The sequence below is a fragment of the Cheilinus undulatus genome, linkage group 11 (genome assembly GCF_018320785.1).
Source record: "Cheilinus undulatus linkage group 11, ASM1832078v1, whole genome shotgun sequence".
Classification (NCBI taxonomy): domain Eukaryota; kingdom Metazoa; phylum Chordata; class Actinopteri; order Labriformes; family Labridae; genus Cheilinus; species Cheilinus undulatus.
In genome coordinates, this window is record NC_054875.1 from 33,361,829 (window position 1) to 33,379,867 (window position 18,039).

An 18,039-nucleotide genomic window follows, 5' to 3' on the forward strand; every position below is an offset into this window, starting at 1 on the left:
CCAACGGCGTCCTTATATATTTTCACTTTGAAGACATCTCAAATCATCAACACTGAATTCCTTTTCTAACATTTTAAGAAAAAAAATCCTAGGCCAACATTCGTGAGTAAACCTCAGTAACTTTCTCAACTTTCTCAGAGGTGATGAAGAAGAGGTGCTGGGGGTGTGGAGGCACCAAATTTGAATCTCGGCAAGGGCACTAACATGGCTAGAGCCGGCCCTGCTTTACATTTTAATTAAAGTATGGGCCAAGAAGGCGCTAAGCAGACATAAATCTTTAGGTAATCCTTTTTACCCGTTATTATGATAAGTTCATGTGTGAAATCTTACCAAATGTCTGGTTGATGTAGCATTCAAACATTGAATCAATCTGAACCATCATATTTTCATAATATGGCGTTTAAGTTTAATTTTAAGCTTTTTTCAGTGTGTACAGTGTGAATGGATAAGCTGTGAGCTGATGCGGTAAACTTTTGACGTGCTGTTTTTAGGCTCCTATCTCTTTAAGAGAGGTCACCTGGGAGGGGGACAGGTGTGAGCCGCTGTAACATCATGTTAACCCGGGACAGGAGATACTTCTGCTCCCCTCTAAAAAACTTCACCACGACTCCCGTGTGCTGTTAGGTCAAAGTCATGATGGTATGTCTGACTCACTTCTGCTCTGTGCACGGCAGAGCTCGAGCTCTTCACGCCAACTCCACCGTCAGTGACGTCTGCGTCACGTGTCCGTCTCTTCCCTCGGTACGTCCGTCGTATTTTCCTCCCCTCCACTGCCTGCTTCAACACTGAGAGCCACTCGAAATAAACAAGCGAAAAAAGGGGTCGTAGAAGGGACCGGTCTCGCTCCTGTGTCACGCGTATCACCAGCCGATGGACAGAGGGGGCTTACACCTATAAGTTACCATCAGTAAAGCCCAACCTCCCGTCAGTCTGAGCCCATATCATTGTAAACTTTTTTAAACCCTCCGCCGCATACACTGCGCTCCGACAAAAGCGAGGTGAGTGTGGTTTTCTGATACACCTTTTCACAAGTGTTTCACCTTTCCCAAACTTGTGTGCGAGCTATTGTGGAGGCTTACCTTTGCGGGCTGCGCTTTGGCTCAGCAGTGCTGGCCAGCTGCATGTCGCCTGCTTAAAATGGCGACAGCCAACGGGGGGAGAGAGAGGAGTTCTTTTGGGCTAGGGGCTTGCCGTCCTCTCAACTCTGAATTTGCTCCGATGTTAAAAACCTGTCATATAGGCAAGCCCATTAAGTTGGGGCTCACTCCTCCTAACTTGAGCGGAAGATGAACACGCATCATTTTCGTTAATGTTTGACGCTGCTGCGCTCAGGGACTAGAGCTACAGTCATACCACTTTGTCTTGAGGTTATATCTCAGAATATCTCTGTCAAATCAAGCTTTTGACAACAGACATGTTCATTTAAAACTATTAAGTTGTCAGTGTTTTATTTTAAAGCCATAGCGTTACGATATTTTTTGTCAGCATCCGGCAAATTCCCCCACTTCTTCTATTATGAATGAAGACGTTAAATCACTTTCACCTAGTATCAAATAACGACTGAACTTGCTTTTTATAATCACCCTTCGAATATAAGAAGTTAATATGGTTATCAACAGCCTCGTGTCAGTAGACCTATTATTATAGGTTAGTGTGTCTGTAGGCTGTGCTTCAATGCAGCAACACTTGATAGAAACCATAAACAGAGTCTAGGCTATTTTCCACATTGCCCAACAGTCTGTTATGAGTTTGCAAGCTGTTGTTGCCTTGGTTATTTATCATGTCAGTGTTGTCATGAGTGTGTGACTCCAGGGATTAGAGCAAAGCTTTCCCAGACAGCTAGTTTGTGTCTGATGTGTCCACGTGAGTCCCAGGCATAGACAAGCAGCTTAATCCAGCTATCTATTTATCAGTGTTCACCTTAAACTGTCTGTAAAGGACAGGCTCCATGTTATTGATCTTAACTATACAAAAGGAAATCACTTAGTTTCAGCTTTGATATGAACAGTGATGCATGCCAGATGTTATTCATAGCATTATAAAGTTTGTTGACATTAGGATTATTCTCAATATAATAGTGTAATTATGCCATGAGTTCACTGTTTGAGCTGTGTTGATGCTAGAGCTCAATGGATGTACACTGAATAGTAGCACTCACCCTTCCAGTCACCTCCTCCCTTCCACCCCTATTTCTCCCCCTTTCTGTCCATCAGTTGCAGGTTTGAAGCAGAATCAGGGTTAGATGCTTAGCATGAAGGGGTTTATCACCTCCAACCCAAATGAAATGTGTATATTTCTCTTTCCTTAGCAGTCTGTTGTTTGTTAGGCTTTCTTCATTTAGAAGATGAGCATACCAGAGTGTCTCAGAACTCATTTAAATGTCTTTGCGGCAGCAAGTTTCATCTCCTCTCTGTAATGACAATTTGTTTCCAGATCTCCTCCAAGAATGACCGCAAAAACCGACTCAGCTGCTGCTTCAGAGCCTTTTCTCGCAATCTTCTGGGCAAAGCAGCGCGATCCAATCACACATCCAGACAGAGTGAGCAGGTTCGGGTCAGCAGCAATAGCAGCCTCTTGCTCTGCTTGGCTGGGTAACAGCTTGTTAAGTCAGCCATTTTAGGTTGGACAGCACAGAGCATGGTGCTCCGCCATTTTTTTCTCTCCCTCCCCTCTCAGCAACCCAGTTTTAATGCATGCACTGGCAGTGGCCACAGCAATGCAGCCATCTGCAACCCACAGAGCCATCCGCTGCCTGACCTAAGATCAGCCCAGGAGTAGAGACACAGGCACTGAGGGTTTGATTGTAATGATTGAAATCATGCTCATGAGAAGTCTATTTAAACAAAAGGTGTAGCTGTGACCGTCAGTGAAGGTATGACTGAGTGGAGTTGATCTAGAGGTTAGTTGGAGCCATGTCTGGCTAAGATGGGAGCACATTAAGTCACTGCCAATGTGTTTGTGTATAAGGTAGGGAGAGAAAATGGCGAGGGATTTCAGTTTGGGCACAATAAAGGGAAAAAACACAACAGGGTTTTGGCAGAGAGGTTCATGTTTTGGTGCAGGCTTAATAATTAGCTTCAGTTCACTCAGGAATACAGGTACTCCATCTGATTGCATCTTCCAGATTTCTCAGCCTTGGTTATGCATCCATGCCTGTGTCTTCTACAGTGAGAACAGAGGCCCCTGCAGGCCTCAGGCCCCTGTAGACCAAACACAAGTGCCACTGAGAGTAAAGAAGAGAGCTGAAGCTGAGGGAGATGCCTGGACAGGGTCTCACACACTGAATGAACAGGAAGAGACATCAGCAGCCAATAGAGTGACTTGGTGACGGCGACCACACCTAGCCTGGAGACATCAACACCGCGTGAGAGAGGCACTGAAATAGGAGCAGGGCAGGGACTCTCCAAATACCACTCACAGGGGTGTGTGGAACAAACAAGGCCGACCAGAGCCAGGGACTGGATGGCATAGGAGATGTGTGCACGCTGGTGTAGGCCTGAGTGTTTACCCACACGCATGTGCTTTAGAGAACCGAGCTGGTGGGAGAGAGAAAGAGAGATAGAGCGAGGGAGGGGGGATAGGAGGTGGTTGCCATGGGGACAGTAACACACCAGTGGCGCTGCCGACCTGTCTCCCTGGGCCAAACTTGCTGGGAGAGGGAGGAGAAGAAGGAACGGAGGGAGGGGAAGCAGAGGGCTCAGAGACGGCTGGAGAAGGAGGGGGAGAGGGAGGAAAGAGGAAGCAAGAAATGGAGCAAACTGCTTCTGTTGTACACCTTTTTACAAACAACACGTAGAATATTAACGTTACACCTGTATTCTCAGCTAGGTGAGAGGAGGAACATGCAGCTATGCTATGCAGCCAAACTGGCATACACCTAGCGCGTGTGCTATTATTGGCCTGCACTCAGAGGATATAACCCAGGCCTAGACAAGAGTCAGACCAGGGGATAAAAGGAGGTCACACCGTGCTGGGCCAATGATGAGGCCTACATAATATAGGTTTTGAATCAGGAGGATGAAAACATTGTCTTTGTGTGTCACTGGCAGATCTCTGACGCTCACAAACAGGAAAAAACTGGCAGCCTCACTACCTCAGTAAACAAGCCTCACACAGGCATGCAGGCAGCCACCCCCGCACGCCACATACACACACACACACACACACACACACACACACACACACACAACACGAGCACTCAAGCGCCCCCACCCACCCCACCTCCCTTCTCTCTACTCTCAATCTCACAGGAAACCCACACATGCAAACGCTGACACACATAGACACATCAGCACAGGGTCGGCCAACGTATGTGCAACATCGAATTAAAGTTTCTGGCCGATGAGTCGACAGCGTTGCTGAGACATGAGCTGCCAATTCCGTCCTGCCAATAATAGCTTGACTTGTGCATTGTGTCACTCTCACCTGTGCAAGGCCTCTGGGTGTTTGCTGGTAGCTGCCCTTGTTCAGACACAACTTTTGTCTGCAGATGTGCTTGCACAGTTCTGGTTTTGTGGCTTTTTGAATGCAATCAGTGTGAAAGGTTGATTGTGTAGCCAAAGATATGCACAAACATGATTCAATACTGCAAGAGAACTTGAGTTTTGGGTTCATTTTGGTGAAGTTGTTGGCATGAAATGCATGTAAGGGCACATGCAGAGACAGAAGCTGAACTTCAAGTTGTGTCCACTGACTGAAGAGCTCTGGTTGGAACATTCCAGGCTTTGCAGTGCAGCTAAGAGGGAGGGAGGGGAGGAAGGACTGTGTGATTCTAGTTAGGAGCAAGAAGGGGGCGTTGAAGTGCGGGGGTTAGCTGGATGGGTTGGTGTCGGGGGGTATCGGAAGAAAAAATTCCACCCTGAAACACCTCAGTGCTTCCTCCACGACTGTTAACACCCCTCCTCACCCCAAACCGGCTGCCCATCCCCCACCAACCTCTACCGTTCAGCTCTCCTTCTCCTCTCCTCTCCTCTGCCCACCCACACCCAACAGCACCACGTGATGGATGGCTGAAACTGCCCACCCATAAGCCTTTGTGTTGGTCATGTGACCAGCCTGCCTTGGCAGAGCCGTGCCCCCTGATGCATAACTGAATGGCAAGGGAAAAGGAGGGGTGCACCACAGCACTTACTGAAGGGCAGTTACTCTCTCTAGGGGGTGCAGGGGGGAATAAGGGGCATCACGTTCCCTGAACAGTAGCAAACTTCATTAGCCTGTTAACCCCTCACAGACCTCTCTTAAAACAGACAAAGATGACCACCTTGATATCAGCCCAATTGAGCTTTTATTATAACTTAATGATGCTGTTTACATTTGGTTTAAACTTGAAAATTAAAAAAGTTGGCCAGTGATGGCGACTGACAACAACCTGCAGTTACTAAAATCCCTAGAGCGACTCAAAATAGAACTGAAGTCAAAGGCTTTCACCTTTAATGAACTTGTGTGTGAAAATCTGTAACACCCCAGTCCTGTGAGGGTTAACCGGGCCATGAGCTAATGTACCGTGACCTGCAAGGCTGTATTTGAGTACAAAAGAAGTTACACATGGCTTGAGAGAACTGGCTTTGTTGTGTGATGACACTGACTTGGAGTATGATGCGTACCTGACAGCAACAGGGCAGCATTGTGCACAAAGAATATATGTTTTGTCTCAAACTAGTCCTTGACAACTTTGAAATTTTCATGGGAATCCTCTGTTTGTGCATAGATTATTTCACATTTAGCCTGCCGACCAAAAGCCTGGGTTTGGTTTCAGTTGCAAGGGAGGTATCTTTGCAAAAGGAGGGGCTGGATTTTAAAAGGTTTTAAGGTTTTCCTGTTGAACTTTCTGGCTGCTCCAAGATTGAGGTGTAATGTTGGTGCAGAGTGATCTGGAGGGTGATTGTCCTCAAGCTGTTCTCCAATACTTTATCACTACCTCTGTGGAAGGAAGGGCGGGAGCGGAGGAAAAAGGGAGGTGAAACTACTCCACAGGAAGCTTTGCCATTTTGAAGAGAAGAGATGTTGAATAGAAAATCCAGAGATTATTGCTCTTACTCTGTTTCTATCTGTGCGTCCCTTTCGGCGAAAACACCATTTTTCATCGGATCCTCTGTCAAACCACCTACTACGACAACTATAAAATAGAACCTATCGATTACAATTGAAAATTTTGTGCTAATTTCCATTTAGGTGTGCAGTGAAGCTGCATAGGCCGAGTTGGAAGAAAATACAGAATGTGCTCTCTCTGTGGGGGTGTGTCTGAACGAGGGGAAGTGAGACGGAGTTGCATGGGGGAGGGGAAAGAAGGGGGTAGGACAGGAGCTCTCCCAAAAAGCCTTTGGTGAAGAAGCAGACTGAGCTTGTTTGAACACCACTCATAAAAGACATATCCTTGAGTTTCATGGAGCAAGAGAGATGGGGAGAAGACTTTTAGATTAGAGACTTCAAAACAACATCAGGTATCCTTTTGCAAGGTCTTATCATGACTTTTTTTTTTTTTTTTTTTTTTACCTGTAAGCATCCAGTAGTGCATTATTTTTTGTCCAACTGAAAGGAAAAAAGCTTGCTTTCTCTATTTGTATCCTATTCAAGATTAAATGTAAAAATTCTGTCTCGAAACAAATTCTCTCCAAGCATTCACAGATGTACAGTTTTGCATATTGACATGTTCTCTTCCATTTTCAGATTTTCCTTCACAACTCCTGCAAGAACCACAAGTGGACCCATGGACATGATGTGCTGTCCTCCCTTCTTCAGCCCTGGTCTATAGTCATCTACAGACGACCTTTTTTCTCACTCATTTTGTACACGAGCCATTTGACCATCCTGCCCCACTTTGTGGTCAACCATGGCCAGCAAGAGGAAGTCAACGATTCCTTGTATGATCCCGAGCAAGATCGCCCGCCCAATAGAGGAGGTTGAACGGGACTCCCCTGTCTCTTTGAGTCAGTCAAGGATTTCAAGTGGGGGCAGGCATAGCCCCCTCGATCCAGGAGATTCTTACAAACCAGACACAGGGGACGCTGTAAAAGACAGCGCTGGCACTTACACCTGCAAGCCTTGCAACTTTGAAACCCACGACCTTAACTTGTTCTTGGATCATGTGTACTCTGGGCACCCTGACTTCCGTGCGGACCCCAGCTTCTTTTGTGTTAACTGCGGGGTTTCTGCACCCAAGTTCGAGGGGCTGGCCCTGCATAATGCCAGGGTTCACCCAAGCACACTGAACACGACTTTGCAGCTGAGAAAGAGGGACAGGAGAGTAGTAGTGGAGCAGAATCTGGTGAGTGGGGGGGACAGCGAGATTTCCATCACAAAAACCCCGATTATGAGGATGCTGAAGGGGAAATCGGAACCTAAACGGATAGTTGTGTCGCACACAGTCTCAGATGAACCTTCTTTAGACCCACACTCTATCTCTGCCTCGAAGGAAAGCGAGAGAAAAGACACTGCACCAGTGACTGTCACTCATGTTCCCACAATTGTCCACAATGGGACGACAAAGGTCACTCTTCCCTCGGCAATCCAGATAGTCAACGGCTCTGGAGCGTTACCGATGCTGAAGACTCCAATCACACAGGTTGGTGGTAGATCTTGGTTTCTCTTTGTTTGTATTTTTGATATGACTGAATCTGATTCTTGTCAATCACTTTCCTACAGGTGGTATCAGTGGTTCAAAACAGAAGCTTTAATCAATCAGCATCAGTTACAGCCTCATCAAATGCTTCCTCTACTCCTTCGCCTTCTTCCTCCAAAAATCTCCCCAAGGTAGATGCTTCGATTTATATTTGTGTATGTTTTTTTTGGGTGATTTCAAATAGTTTTAGAACCTACTGCTCATTTTCTCCTTTTTCCTCCAAGGTGATGATTCCTTTGAGCAGCATCCCTACCTACAGTGCCTCTATGGATTCCTCTTCCTTCTTGAAGACCTCCTTTAGTAAGTTCCCATACCCCACCAAGGCTGAGCTCTGCTACCTGACCGTGGTCACAAAGTTCCCAGAGGAGCAAATCAAGATCTGGTTCACTGCACAGAGACTCAAACAAGGCATCAGCTGGTCACCTGAGGAGATTGAAGAGGCACGGAGGAAGATGTTCAATACCATCATTCAGACTACACCCGCCAGCTCACAGAACCAGAGTCACTGCAGCCCTGCTCAACACACTATCACAGTCCTGCCCGCCTCACTGGGGGCTGCTGGGATCCCTCACATCCTGCAGGGCTCTCTCGTCAGTCAGGGAGGGGTAATTGTCACGCAGCCGGTAATGGCGAATGGCATCCAGGTTAGCAGTGCTCCTGTGGCCTTGGCTGTGACACCCAAGCCCCAGGCAGCAGCTCGCCCCATGATGCAGGCCCGTCCTGCTGCGGCTCTGGTGGCAGACAAAGGTGTCAGCATGGTGGTGGGGACAGTGGGCAGCAGCAACACTGGCAGCAACATTGTTAGCAGTAACAGTAGTAGGAGTGGTGGAGGAGGAGTTGTTACTACGAGCAGTCAAGGTAGTGTCATCAACCTTAGTGTTGGAAGCAGTAACCATAGTAAGGGGAGCAGTGTCAATGGAAAACACAGAGGGGCCAGTGCAGACTGCAATGACAAGAGCAATAGTAATGTTAGCAGCCATGCTAATGCTAAAAACACTGATAGCAGCAAAGCCAACAACACCAGCACTGTGCAGAGTAAGAACACAGAGAATAAAACCAGCACAGACAGAAAGTCTAATAACAATCACAGCAGAGCAGGCAGTGATGGACAGAAGAGCAAAAGTACCGATGGAAGCAGCGACAAAAACAACCCAACCAGCACAAGCACAGACGACGTAGAGCCCCCCATGAGTGACTCTCCAACCATCAAACTGGAGGATGCCCCTTCCCCTGCATCAAAGTCCTCCTCCCCAGCTCCTTCGAGCAGCACGTCCGGCTCTCGGACTCCCGTTAACTCATTTCTGGACCCAAGTTTCTTCAAGGGCAAGAAGTCTCAGGAGCAGCTCACTGCTCTGAAGGACAGCTTTCAGGTCAGCCAGTTCCCCGACCAAGAAGAGGTGGACCGCCTCATCGCTCTGACCGGGCTCACAGTGCGAGAAGTCCGCAAGTGGTTCAGTGACAAGCGCTATCACTATCGCAACATCAAGGGTTCACGCACTACAGGTGGACAGAGCAAATCACGCTCGGCAGGGGAAGCAGGGAACGGTTCTAGCACACCAGGGAGTGGCGCTGCTGGCAGTGCCAATCCAGTTGATCTGTCTGACAGCGGCAGCAGCTCTGGTTCAAAAACGCCCCAGCACACCTCTGCACCCTTGAGTCCAACTGCATCACAGACCCCCACATCTCCCACTACACCATCCCGCCGACATACCAGAGCTCCTTCACCTGATTTCACAGCTATACGCTACAAGGAGAGAGAACCACATCAGGTGAGATCCTGCATAAGAATGCTAAGCAGGGTTCTATGGTCAGCAAATTTTATCATGCAGAAAATGTGTGTATCATTGTCTATCTTCTCTTCTTATAATGGTTAAAACATACACATGATCATTATTTCAGTCTGACAGAATCAGACAGCTGGGTTTAGGTCTTCTTTTCTTTTTGCACGAGAAGCCTGAGTTAATTGAGAAGTTCAAATTCAGCCTTGTGGTACCTGATATCTCAACTATTCCTTAAAAGTTAACCAAAGAAAGATAGGGTATGTTGAGCTCGCTTTGCGGTATACCCCCTAGTTAACATCACATACGTACAAAAACAGATCGTTTATTCTTCTTCCCACTGGAATGGTTTAATGCTTTTGTTATTCTTTGTTTCTCCTTCAAGCATCTAAAAGTAAAGACAAAGATAAACAGTGCCTGCTGGGTGTTGAAGTATTAAAAGTCTAAAAATCTGTGTAGAAAAAAATTAAGACTTTTAAAAAGTATTTAAAAATCTTGAATGCAAAACCATAAAGTCATAAATTTTGTAGCTGCATTCACTTTTTGTATTATCAAGAGGTTGTAGGCTAGTTTTTCTGCCTTTATTTTTACATTTAGTTTTAAGTAGAATTTAAATTCCGATGGAACTCCACCAGATCCGGTGCCAGTCTGCATACTTCATAATGTTTACATTTTTATCTTACAAATTGAAGATGCAATGGTGTCTTAAAGTAAATTGAGAGATTCTTGAAAATGTCTTTAAAAAATGAAATTTGATGATCAGTTTTCTGTATATACTTTGACTTAGATCAGGGACATAAAAACAGAGTTTCAAAGAAGCATGCCCATGAATTCCCCTGCATTCTCAGTTTTTGACCTCAGTATTTCTGAAACCCTGTAAAACTGATGAGATTTTGGATGAATGGGAATTTGCATGCTTCTTAAACTGTTAAAATCTAATCAAGTGTAGTTGTCTGGTTTTAAACCAAAATAGATCTAATTGCTCTTACTTTGAGCCAAATGTAAATTAGAATCCAGTATAAAAATCTTGTTTTAAGAAACAAAAGGCAAAAATAAGATATTACACAAACAAACTTGGTTGGATTTAATTTTTTTCGATATTTACATTAACCACCACTAGCATTACAATCCTGGCTACCAACTGAACCAATCCATACCCTTTAGGCTGAAAAGATTATCCTGCTTGATCTCACTTTGATCTTGATTTTGTTCCTTTTCATTCTTCCCTAAAATGGTCTTCCAGCAATGTTCTGGGAGTGTCATGATTGCTCATGTAGGGGATTGTAAACACTGATAAATGCTATCTTAATCTCTGAATGTCAAACTGGTTTTCTTGTACTGAACCTTCTCCACTCCTGCGTTGTGTTTAGGTGAAGGCTCTTGAGACCAGTTTTGCCCAGGACCCTGACCCATCAGGAGAAGAAGTGGACCGACTGCGATGTGAGACCAAGATGACCAGACGGGAGATCCACGGCTGGTTCGCTGAGAGGAGGAAGAGAATGGCAGCTGAGAAAAGGAAAGAGGAGGCGGAGCGGGTGTTAAGAGAGGAGGAGGGGGAGGTAGACGGGGAGGAGAGACAGAAAGAGGATAGCTCAGGAGAACCTAAAGTTAACCCCATTAAGATCAATCTGAAGATGCTGAAGGTGACAGAAGCCAACGGCAAAGCAGAGGGCGAAAGCTCCAATAGCCCCGCTTTACCCCTTCAGTCCAGCAGCACATCCACATCTTCCCCATCCACTACTCCCAAATCCCCCCAGTCCTCCACCTCGACGCTCAAACCCTCCAACTCCCCAAAACTCACAGCCATGCGGGGTAAGAAGACGGCAGAGCAGCTGCAGCTGCTCAAACAAGTCTACGCACGGACACAGTGGCCCAGCGCCACCCAGTACGATGAACTGATCTCAGGAACAGGACTGCCCAGACCTGAGGTGGTACGCTGGTTCGGGGACTGTCGCTACGTGCAGAAGAACGGACAGCTGAAGTGGCTCGAGTCTCACCAGAACACGGCTCTGGAACAGGATCTAAAGAAGGGGAATGAACAGATTCTCCAAGCCCACCTGGACGCCCATGGTAGACTGGAGGAGCCACAGGTAATCATGACCACCAGTTTGTTCACAAATAACCCTCTTAAGTGGTTCAACAGCTGTGAAAAACTAAAGCTTGAGAACCATGTATAAATCAGTGCTTAAAGATATTACAAGATGTGAACATTTTACCAACTTTTTCTGCAGAGGAAAACATTCTTACATCCTATGAAACTGTCCGTGCTTAACTGGGCTTTGAGGAATCCCTGTTCATAACTTCTACAGAACATGTAAAGTAATTTATCTGTTTTAAAAACCAGATATGTCATGGACTTTCATCCAAATAACTTCATAGCAGCACACTGAAAGACAGTCACTTCCTTATTGAGTTAAATTGGCATTGGGGACTGATTAGCTTATTAGAAATGCAGCTCAGGAAGCAAAACTGAACCTTTCAAGTGATTGATTTGTATAAAAATTGTGGTTCAGTTGTATTTATATTTCAGTTGCACTCTGGTGTTTGTGAGTTGTCTCCAACTAAGGTTTTACATAATCAAATCTGATGGTCAGATGAAAAACATTTTTAAAAAAGTGGCATTTATAACCACAGCAAAATCAGCATTTACTAACAGCTAAGTTTAAACACACCTTGGATTTGGATGTTTTAAGTTATTGTGAATTGCTGTAAATTCAAGGAAATGTAGAATTAACAATAAGAGTTAGGTCTTCCTATTCTTCTGCCACTTAAAAAAAAAAAAAAAAAGTGAGGCAATTCTACAAAAAATTATATTATGAAATAAATTGAAAATTAGGCACCGATGGCCTGGTATTTACCTCGTGCCCCATGTATGTGGGCTGCATGGGTTCAAGTCCGGCCTTTGGCTCCTTTCCTACATGGTTCTCCCCCACTCTCTCATCCCTGTTTCCTATTCTATCCACCGTACTCCTCTATCAATAAAGGCATAAAAAAAAACAAATTATATCCTAAACAAATAAAAGTAAATCATTCCCTGGCTGTTTTGTTCGATTTCTGTTGCTTTCTTGGTGTATTAATTGAATAAATGCAAATGCAAAATAAATCAAAATTATGGGAAAGTGAGTCTTAATTATGAGATAAAAGTCTAAATCAGTGGTACTAAAAGGATCCGGCCTTAGGACCCACCACATGCTGTAATGTGAAGTAGGGACCCAAATGTATGATTTATGTTAAATTAATTCAACAAAATATGCAGAAATTTGGACCTTGGAAGGAACACAACAAAAGGCTGAACAAAGAGACTGGGAGGACACACATGTAAGCGTTTGATTTCACTGTGTTTTACAATTATCACACATTTTGGTTGTTTTTTTTGAAAGGTGACAAGACATTTACAAATTATTATAACTTTCTAAAAATGTTTCCGTATTAAAATACCAGGATAAATAAGTGAAAATGTCAAACAAAACAATCAGGATTTACTCCTGCACAATAAAGTAGTAATATCAGTGATATTTTGCCTGTTTTTTTTCCCTGAAATCGGTTCATGACCCACTGAAAGACCCACCAGTTGAGAACCACTGGTCTGAATAATGCAAAGTTTGTCATAACTATGAGATGGAAAGTAAAAAATATTAGAAAAATTTAAATGATCAGTCATCATTTTGAGATAAAAAGTCAAAATTATGAAAAGGAAATAATGATTTTGAGATTGTAAATCCGAAAAATAAATGAGATTAAAACTCATAGTAATGAGACAAAAATGTGAAATCATGAGATAAAAAATTAGAATTATTTTAAAAAATCAGAATTTTCAGATATATTGTCCTAATAATGAGATTAAAAGTTGAAATTATTGAAAAGGTCAAAACAAAAAGAAAAAAAGTTGAATCTATGAGTGAAAGTCAAAATTTTGAGAAAGTAAGTCATAATTATGAGATTGTAGATGAAACCATGAGGAAAAAAGTCTTTATGATTATATAGTCATATTAAGTTCAAATGAAGACAGTAGGTCAGAGTTATGAGACACAAAGTCATAATTTTGATTTATAATCTCTTAATTTTGAGATTTTTCTTCATAATTTAAATTTTTCTTCATAACTGACATTTTATCTTATCAGTTCATCTTTATATATCGCTGTAAGACTATCAATCATAATTTTGACTGTGACTGTTATTTCAGAATTATGATTTATCGTATCTCATAATAGTACTAACTAGCCTATATCTTACAAAAATGAATTTATACATTAAAATTTTGCCCTAAGATTTTTTTTAAAGAACTGCCTCATTTTTATATTTTTTCTTTTTTAATTGGCAGAAATGGTCTTCCATAGATTCTTTCACATTAACATGAAACAAACTTTTTTGCCACAAAGTGATGAGCAACAGCAGCTTTTACATGAGTAGTGAATAACCTACAGCAAGAGGTGGCTGTGTAATTTAATCTAAAAGACAGCTAATTACTAATATTTCAAATGTCAACATTGATCTGATAATTTTAGGTTGTAGTCAGAACAGAAAATGTTTCCATTACATTAAGATAACTATAAAGAAATCTTAATCTACTAAAGAGATGAAAATATTCACATCTCAGCCCTGCACATCCTCTAAGTCATAGCAGAGCACTAGAACTGTCTCTTCTTGATCCACAGTTGCGGGAACTGTCCGAGGCAAGCGGTCTAACAGCGGACCTGGTTCGATACTGGTTCTCTACTAAGTCGTCTTTGAAACAGTTGGAACAAACTGCCACTGCTCCAGTTGCTCAAGGTGCTGCAGCTGAGCCACAAACAGGATCCTCCCCTCTGGAGCCGCAGCCAGGGGGTGGGACGGAGGAGAAAATGGAGCAGTCGGTGTGTGGTGTCTCAACAGAAGCGGAGGAGGTCAATGCTGACGAGACTGTGGATCCTACTGAAGGTAGTCTTTGAGTTGAGGAGTCTGTAGGATGTGTCATACAGAGAGTGTTCTTTCAGGATACACTAAACATGGCGTAAAACATTAAAAGAGATCCACTTTGAGTTTATTTACTCAACTTGTTAATCTGTCATCATTTTTATATCAGTCAATACAAAATGGTCAAAAATAACATCCACAACCCGGATCAGTATCTTGGATATGCTTCTTTCTGACTGGGTAAACCCTTGAGATGTAAAATTGACAGTGTTTTTTAAAACTTAATCAGTAATTTCACCATTAAAATGGTTTGCACAATCAGTCAATTTTTATTCAGATTTCTTATATTGTCACACTGAAATGTTTCAGATCATCAAACAGATTTAAATGTTAGATAACGATAATCCAATTGAATACAAGATGTAGTTTTTAATCGATGATTTCATTATCAAGCGAGTAAAGCATCCAAATACTAGCCCTGTGGGAAAAAGTAATTGGCCTCAACAACTGCAGGTAACTGGCCATGAGTCTTCACACCATGGTGGAGGATTGTTGTCTCACTCCTCTTTGCAGAATTGTCTTAATTCAGCCACATCAGAGGGTTATCCAGCATGAATGGCCTGTATAAGGTCATGCCACAGCATCTCAATTTGATTTACATCCAGATGTTGCTTAGGCCACCTCAAACCTTCATTTTGTTTCAAGCCATTCAGAGGTGGACTTGCTGGTGTGTTTTAGATCATTTTTCTGCTGCATACCCCAAGTAAGCTTGAGCCTGAGGTCACTGATGGCCAAACATCCCCCTTTAGGATTTTCTGGTAGAGAGCAGAATTCACGGTTTGATCAGTTAAGGCACACCGCCCAGGTCATGAAGCAGTAAAGCAGCCCCAGACCATCACTGTACAACCAACATGTCTGACTGTTGGTATTATGGTCTTGTTTATGAAATTAGTTATGATGGGACACACCCCTTCCAAAAACTTCAGTTTAGGTCTTGTCAGTCCACAGAATATTTTTCCAAAAGTCTCGGGGTTCATCAGGATGTTTTCAGTCAAATGTGAGACAAGCCTTTGTGCTGTTTTTTGGAGCAGTGGTTTTGGCCTCGAAGCTCTCCCGTGGATGCCATTTTTTCCCCACTTTCATTCTTCTTATTGAATCACAAACACCAACCTTAACTGAGTCAAGTGAGGTCTGCAGGTCTTTCGGTGTTGTCCTTGGGTTTTTGTAACCTCCTGGATGAATTGTTGATGTGCTGTTGGAGAAATTTTGATAGGCCGAACAGTTATGAATGCCATGATTGTGTTGCTTTTTGGGATATTGTAGCCTATTTCACTTTGTCAGACAGGTTCTAGTTGAGGAAATTCTTGATTCAGGTTCCCAAAAAATATGGTTAATAACAGTGAATTCATGATTTCAAAAGGGGGGCAATTCCTGTTTCACATAGGGCCAGGTAGGTTTGGATGGCTTTTAGCCCCATTATAATCACAATCTTCATTTTTAAAACTAAAACTTGTATTTACTCGGGTTCTCTTTGTCTAATACTAAAATTTGTATGATCTAAGACATTTAAGTGTGACAGTATGTAAGAATCAAAAAGGGGACAAACACTGTTTCCACAGCACCATAACATATGGAAAGTATTTAGTTTAATGATTTAGTAATAGGGCAAAATAATAGAAAAATGTCTTGGGTTTTGAGATTTAAGTCATAATATTGTAGGAATATAGATTTGAATTTACAGGAATAGTCATGAGAAAAGAAATTTGTCATATTATGAGATTTATATTGTAAGTTATCAAGGTTCAAATTAACATGCCTGATGACGATTAAAAAGATTAAAGTTAAGAAATGCAACATTAATGTTTCATAAATTTATGACTCCAATAAAATTAGTAAAATTAATATCCTAATCTCAAAATCTTCTCTCTAATATTCATTTTAATTTGTTTTTTAATTCTGATGGGGTAAACTTGATGTTAAATGAAGATCATTGTAGATTAATCGCAACCACACCATGTGTAATTGTCTTTTAGATGGAGCAGGCAAATGCGCACAGATCATAATTATAAGTAACAAGGTGTGCTGTGACTGAAGCATGATGAGAAAGACTTATACATGTGGAGCTTGTTGTCATGGTGATGGATTTTTAATTTCTTTTTTAATTACAACAGGAACTGAGTGAAGAGGCCCTTTGTCTGAGGATTGGGGGTTCACAACGCAGGTGGTCTTTGTGTCAGCAGTCTGAGGGGAAAACGGCAGATGCTGCTGTAACAGGATCACTGGATGGACCTTGAAAAACCATCCTCACCCATCCTTACTCACCCTCCTTCCTCTACCCCTGGAGGTAGGCATGACCTCCCCCGCCACGTGAGATGGACGCTAAAGCCACTAACCCCCACTACTTCTGCAATCCATCCATCCATCAGACACCACACCCAGTCCCTGCCCTCCTTTCTCCCGTTCTGTCGACTCCTCCGCCACGCTACACAGACCTTCTCCTGTATCCTCCCATCCGCCATTTTCCCTTCAGAAGGAAGTTCCAGCCCAGACTGAAGCATGGATGTGGAGGAGGGAGGAGCAGCGTTTCTCTGACGTGTTTGTTCTGTCTGTCTGCTGGGATGGGTGTAAAGGAGGAAAAGAAGTAGACTTGGAGAAAGATGAGGAGGGAGAAAAAGGAGAAACTGAGACCATCAAGAGTTCTGTGGTTTAGGTTTGGACACTTACCAACCAAACTGAGATCAGTCGAGGATATCGGGGAGTTAAAACCATTCTGAGTTTGTTTAAGGGTACGAAAACTGCTCTGCTTTGCTGCAGGGTGCTTGCCTTGGCCTTACAGTAAATCCATTTATTTTTCTATGGTGTCATTCTCATACTCCTTTCCCCATCAAATTGCACTCACACTTTGACTTCATGCTTGCAGCTTCCTCTAGATGCTATCCAGGCTGCTCATAGTGTCTTATGTGAAACACAGCACTGATCTTCATTTGACTTTTCTTCTTTCTTTTTATTCTTACCTGTGCATAATATTTGGACATTTAACAGTCCGATTTGGAAGAAAAACATCCAAAGAAGGCAAGCACCCTGCTGTTGAAACGAAACAAAAAAAAGAGAAACAAGTGAAACACTTTAGTAGAACATCTGGAACCTGGTTTGTGTTTGTAGCATCAAGTGCTTCTTTACGTCACTGACGTGTTCGTTCGTTTGTATTTATGGGACTTTCCTATGAAATAAATCTGACTGTAAAAGAGCTGTGAACTTTTACCAGAGTTCCTTACTTAGGCTTGATGTATAATTTTTACAGGTGGTATTTGCAGAATAAACAGAATGTAATAAAGTTGTGGCTTTGAGTCGAATGGTGTACATTAAAGATGAGGATGCCTGATCGTGAGAATGACTAAAACAATGCTTTGGTTATGGACAGCATTAATATAGTACTGTGTGAATCTGATAGCTGGTTTAGTTTAAGTTGATGCTTTGGGGTCACTGATGCAAAAGGTGTTGGGCAAAACATGAGTAAGCCAATATATCATCGTCCTAACACGTGAGAAAGCTATCAACTCACTGGTGCCAAATATCTATTTATAGAAAAATGTGACTCCCTATGACTTACCCTGAACTTCAACTTTTCAGGGTATTTTTATATTATTTGGGGGTGTAAAATTTGCCTAATTATATGATTAAAAAAGCAATATGTCTACAAATGCCCCATTTGTTTCTTCCTACCAGGGCAGTTAAAGTAATTTTGAGGCC

General features: G+C 42.9%; 1 protein-coding gene across 1 annotated transcript; it reads left to right on the forward strand.

Annotated features, from left to right (window-relative positions):
* Positions 1-650: 650 nt before the first annotated feature.
* On the forward strand, positions 651-17,792 carry zhx3 (zinc fingers and homeoboxes 3). Its single transcript, XM_041798830.1, has 7 exons — positions 651-998; positions 6,667-7,561; positions 7,642-7,749; positions 7,843-9,387; positions 10,767-11,486; positions 14,052-14,313; positions 16,461-17,792. The coding sequence occupies exons 2-7, from the start codon at positions 6,830-6,832 to the stop codon at positions 16,469-16,471; spliced, it is 3,378 nt and encodes a 1,125-aa protein (XP_041654764.1). The 5' UTR covers positions 651-998; positions 6,667-6,829; the 3' UTR covers positions 16,472-17,792.
* The last annotated feature ends 247 nt before the right edge of the window (positions 17,793-18,039 follow it).

Excerpts from the sequence above, each read along its gene's own strand:
- zhx3 (XM_041798830.1), top strand. The coding sequence starts at position 6,830 with ATGGCCAGCAAGAGGAAGTCAACGATTCCTTGTATGATCCCGAGCAAG. Across the intron at positions 9,388-10,766 it reads AGGAGAGAGAACCACATCAG|GTGAAGGCTCTTGAGACCAG; the intron begins GTGAGATCCTGC and ends CGTTGTGTTTAG. Across the intron at positions 11,487-14,051 it reads GTAGACTGGAGGAGCCACAG|TTGCGGGAACTGTCCGAGGC; the intron begins GTAATCATGACC and ends CTTGATCCACAG.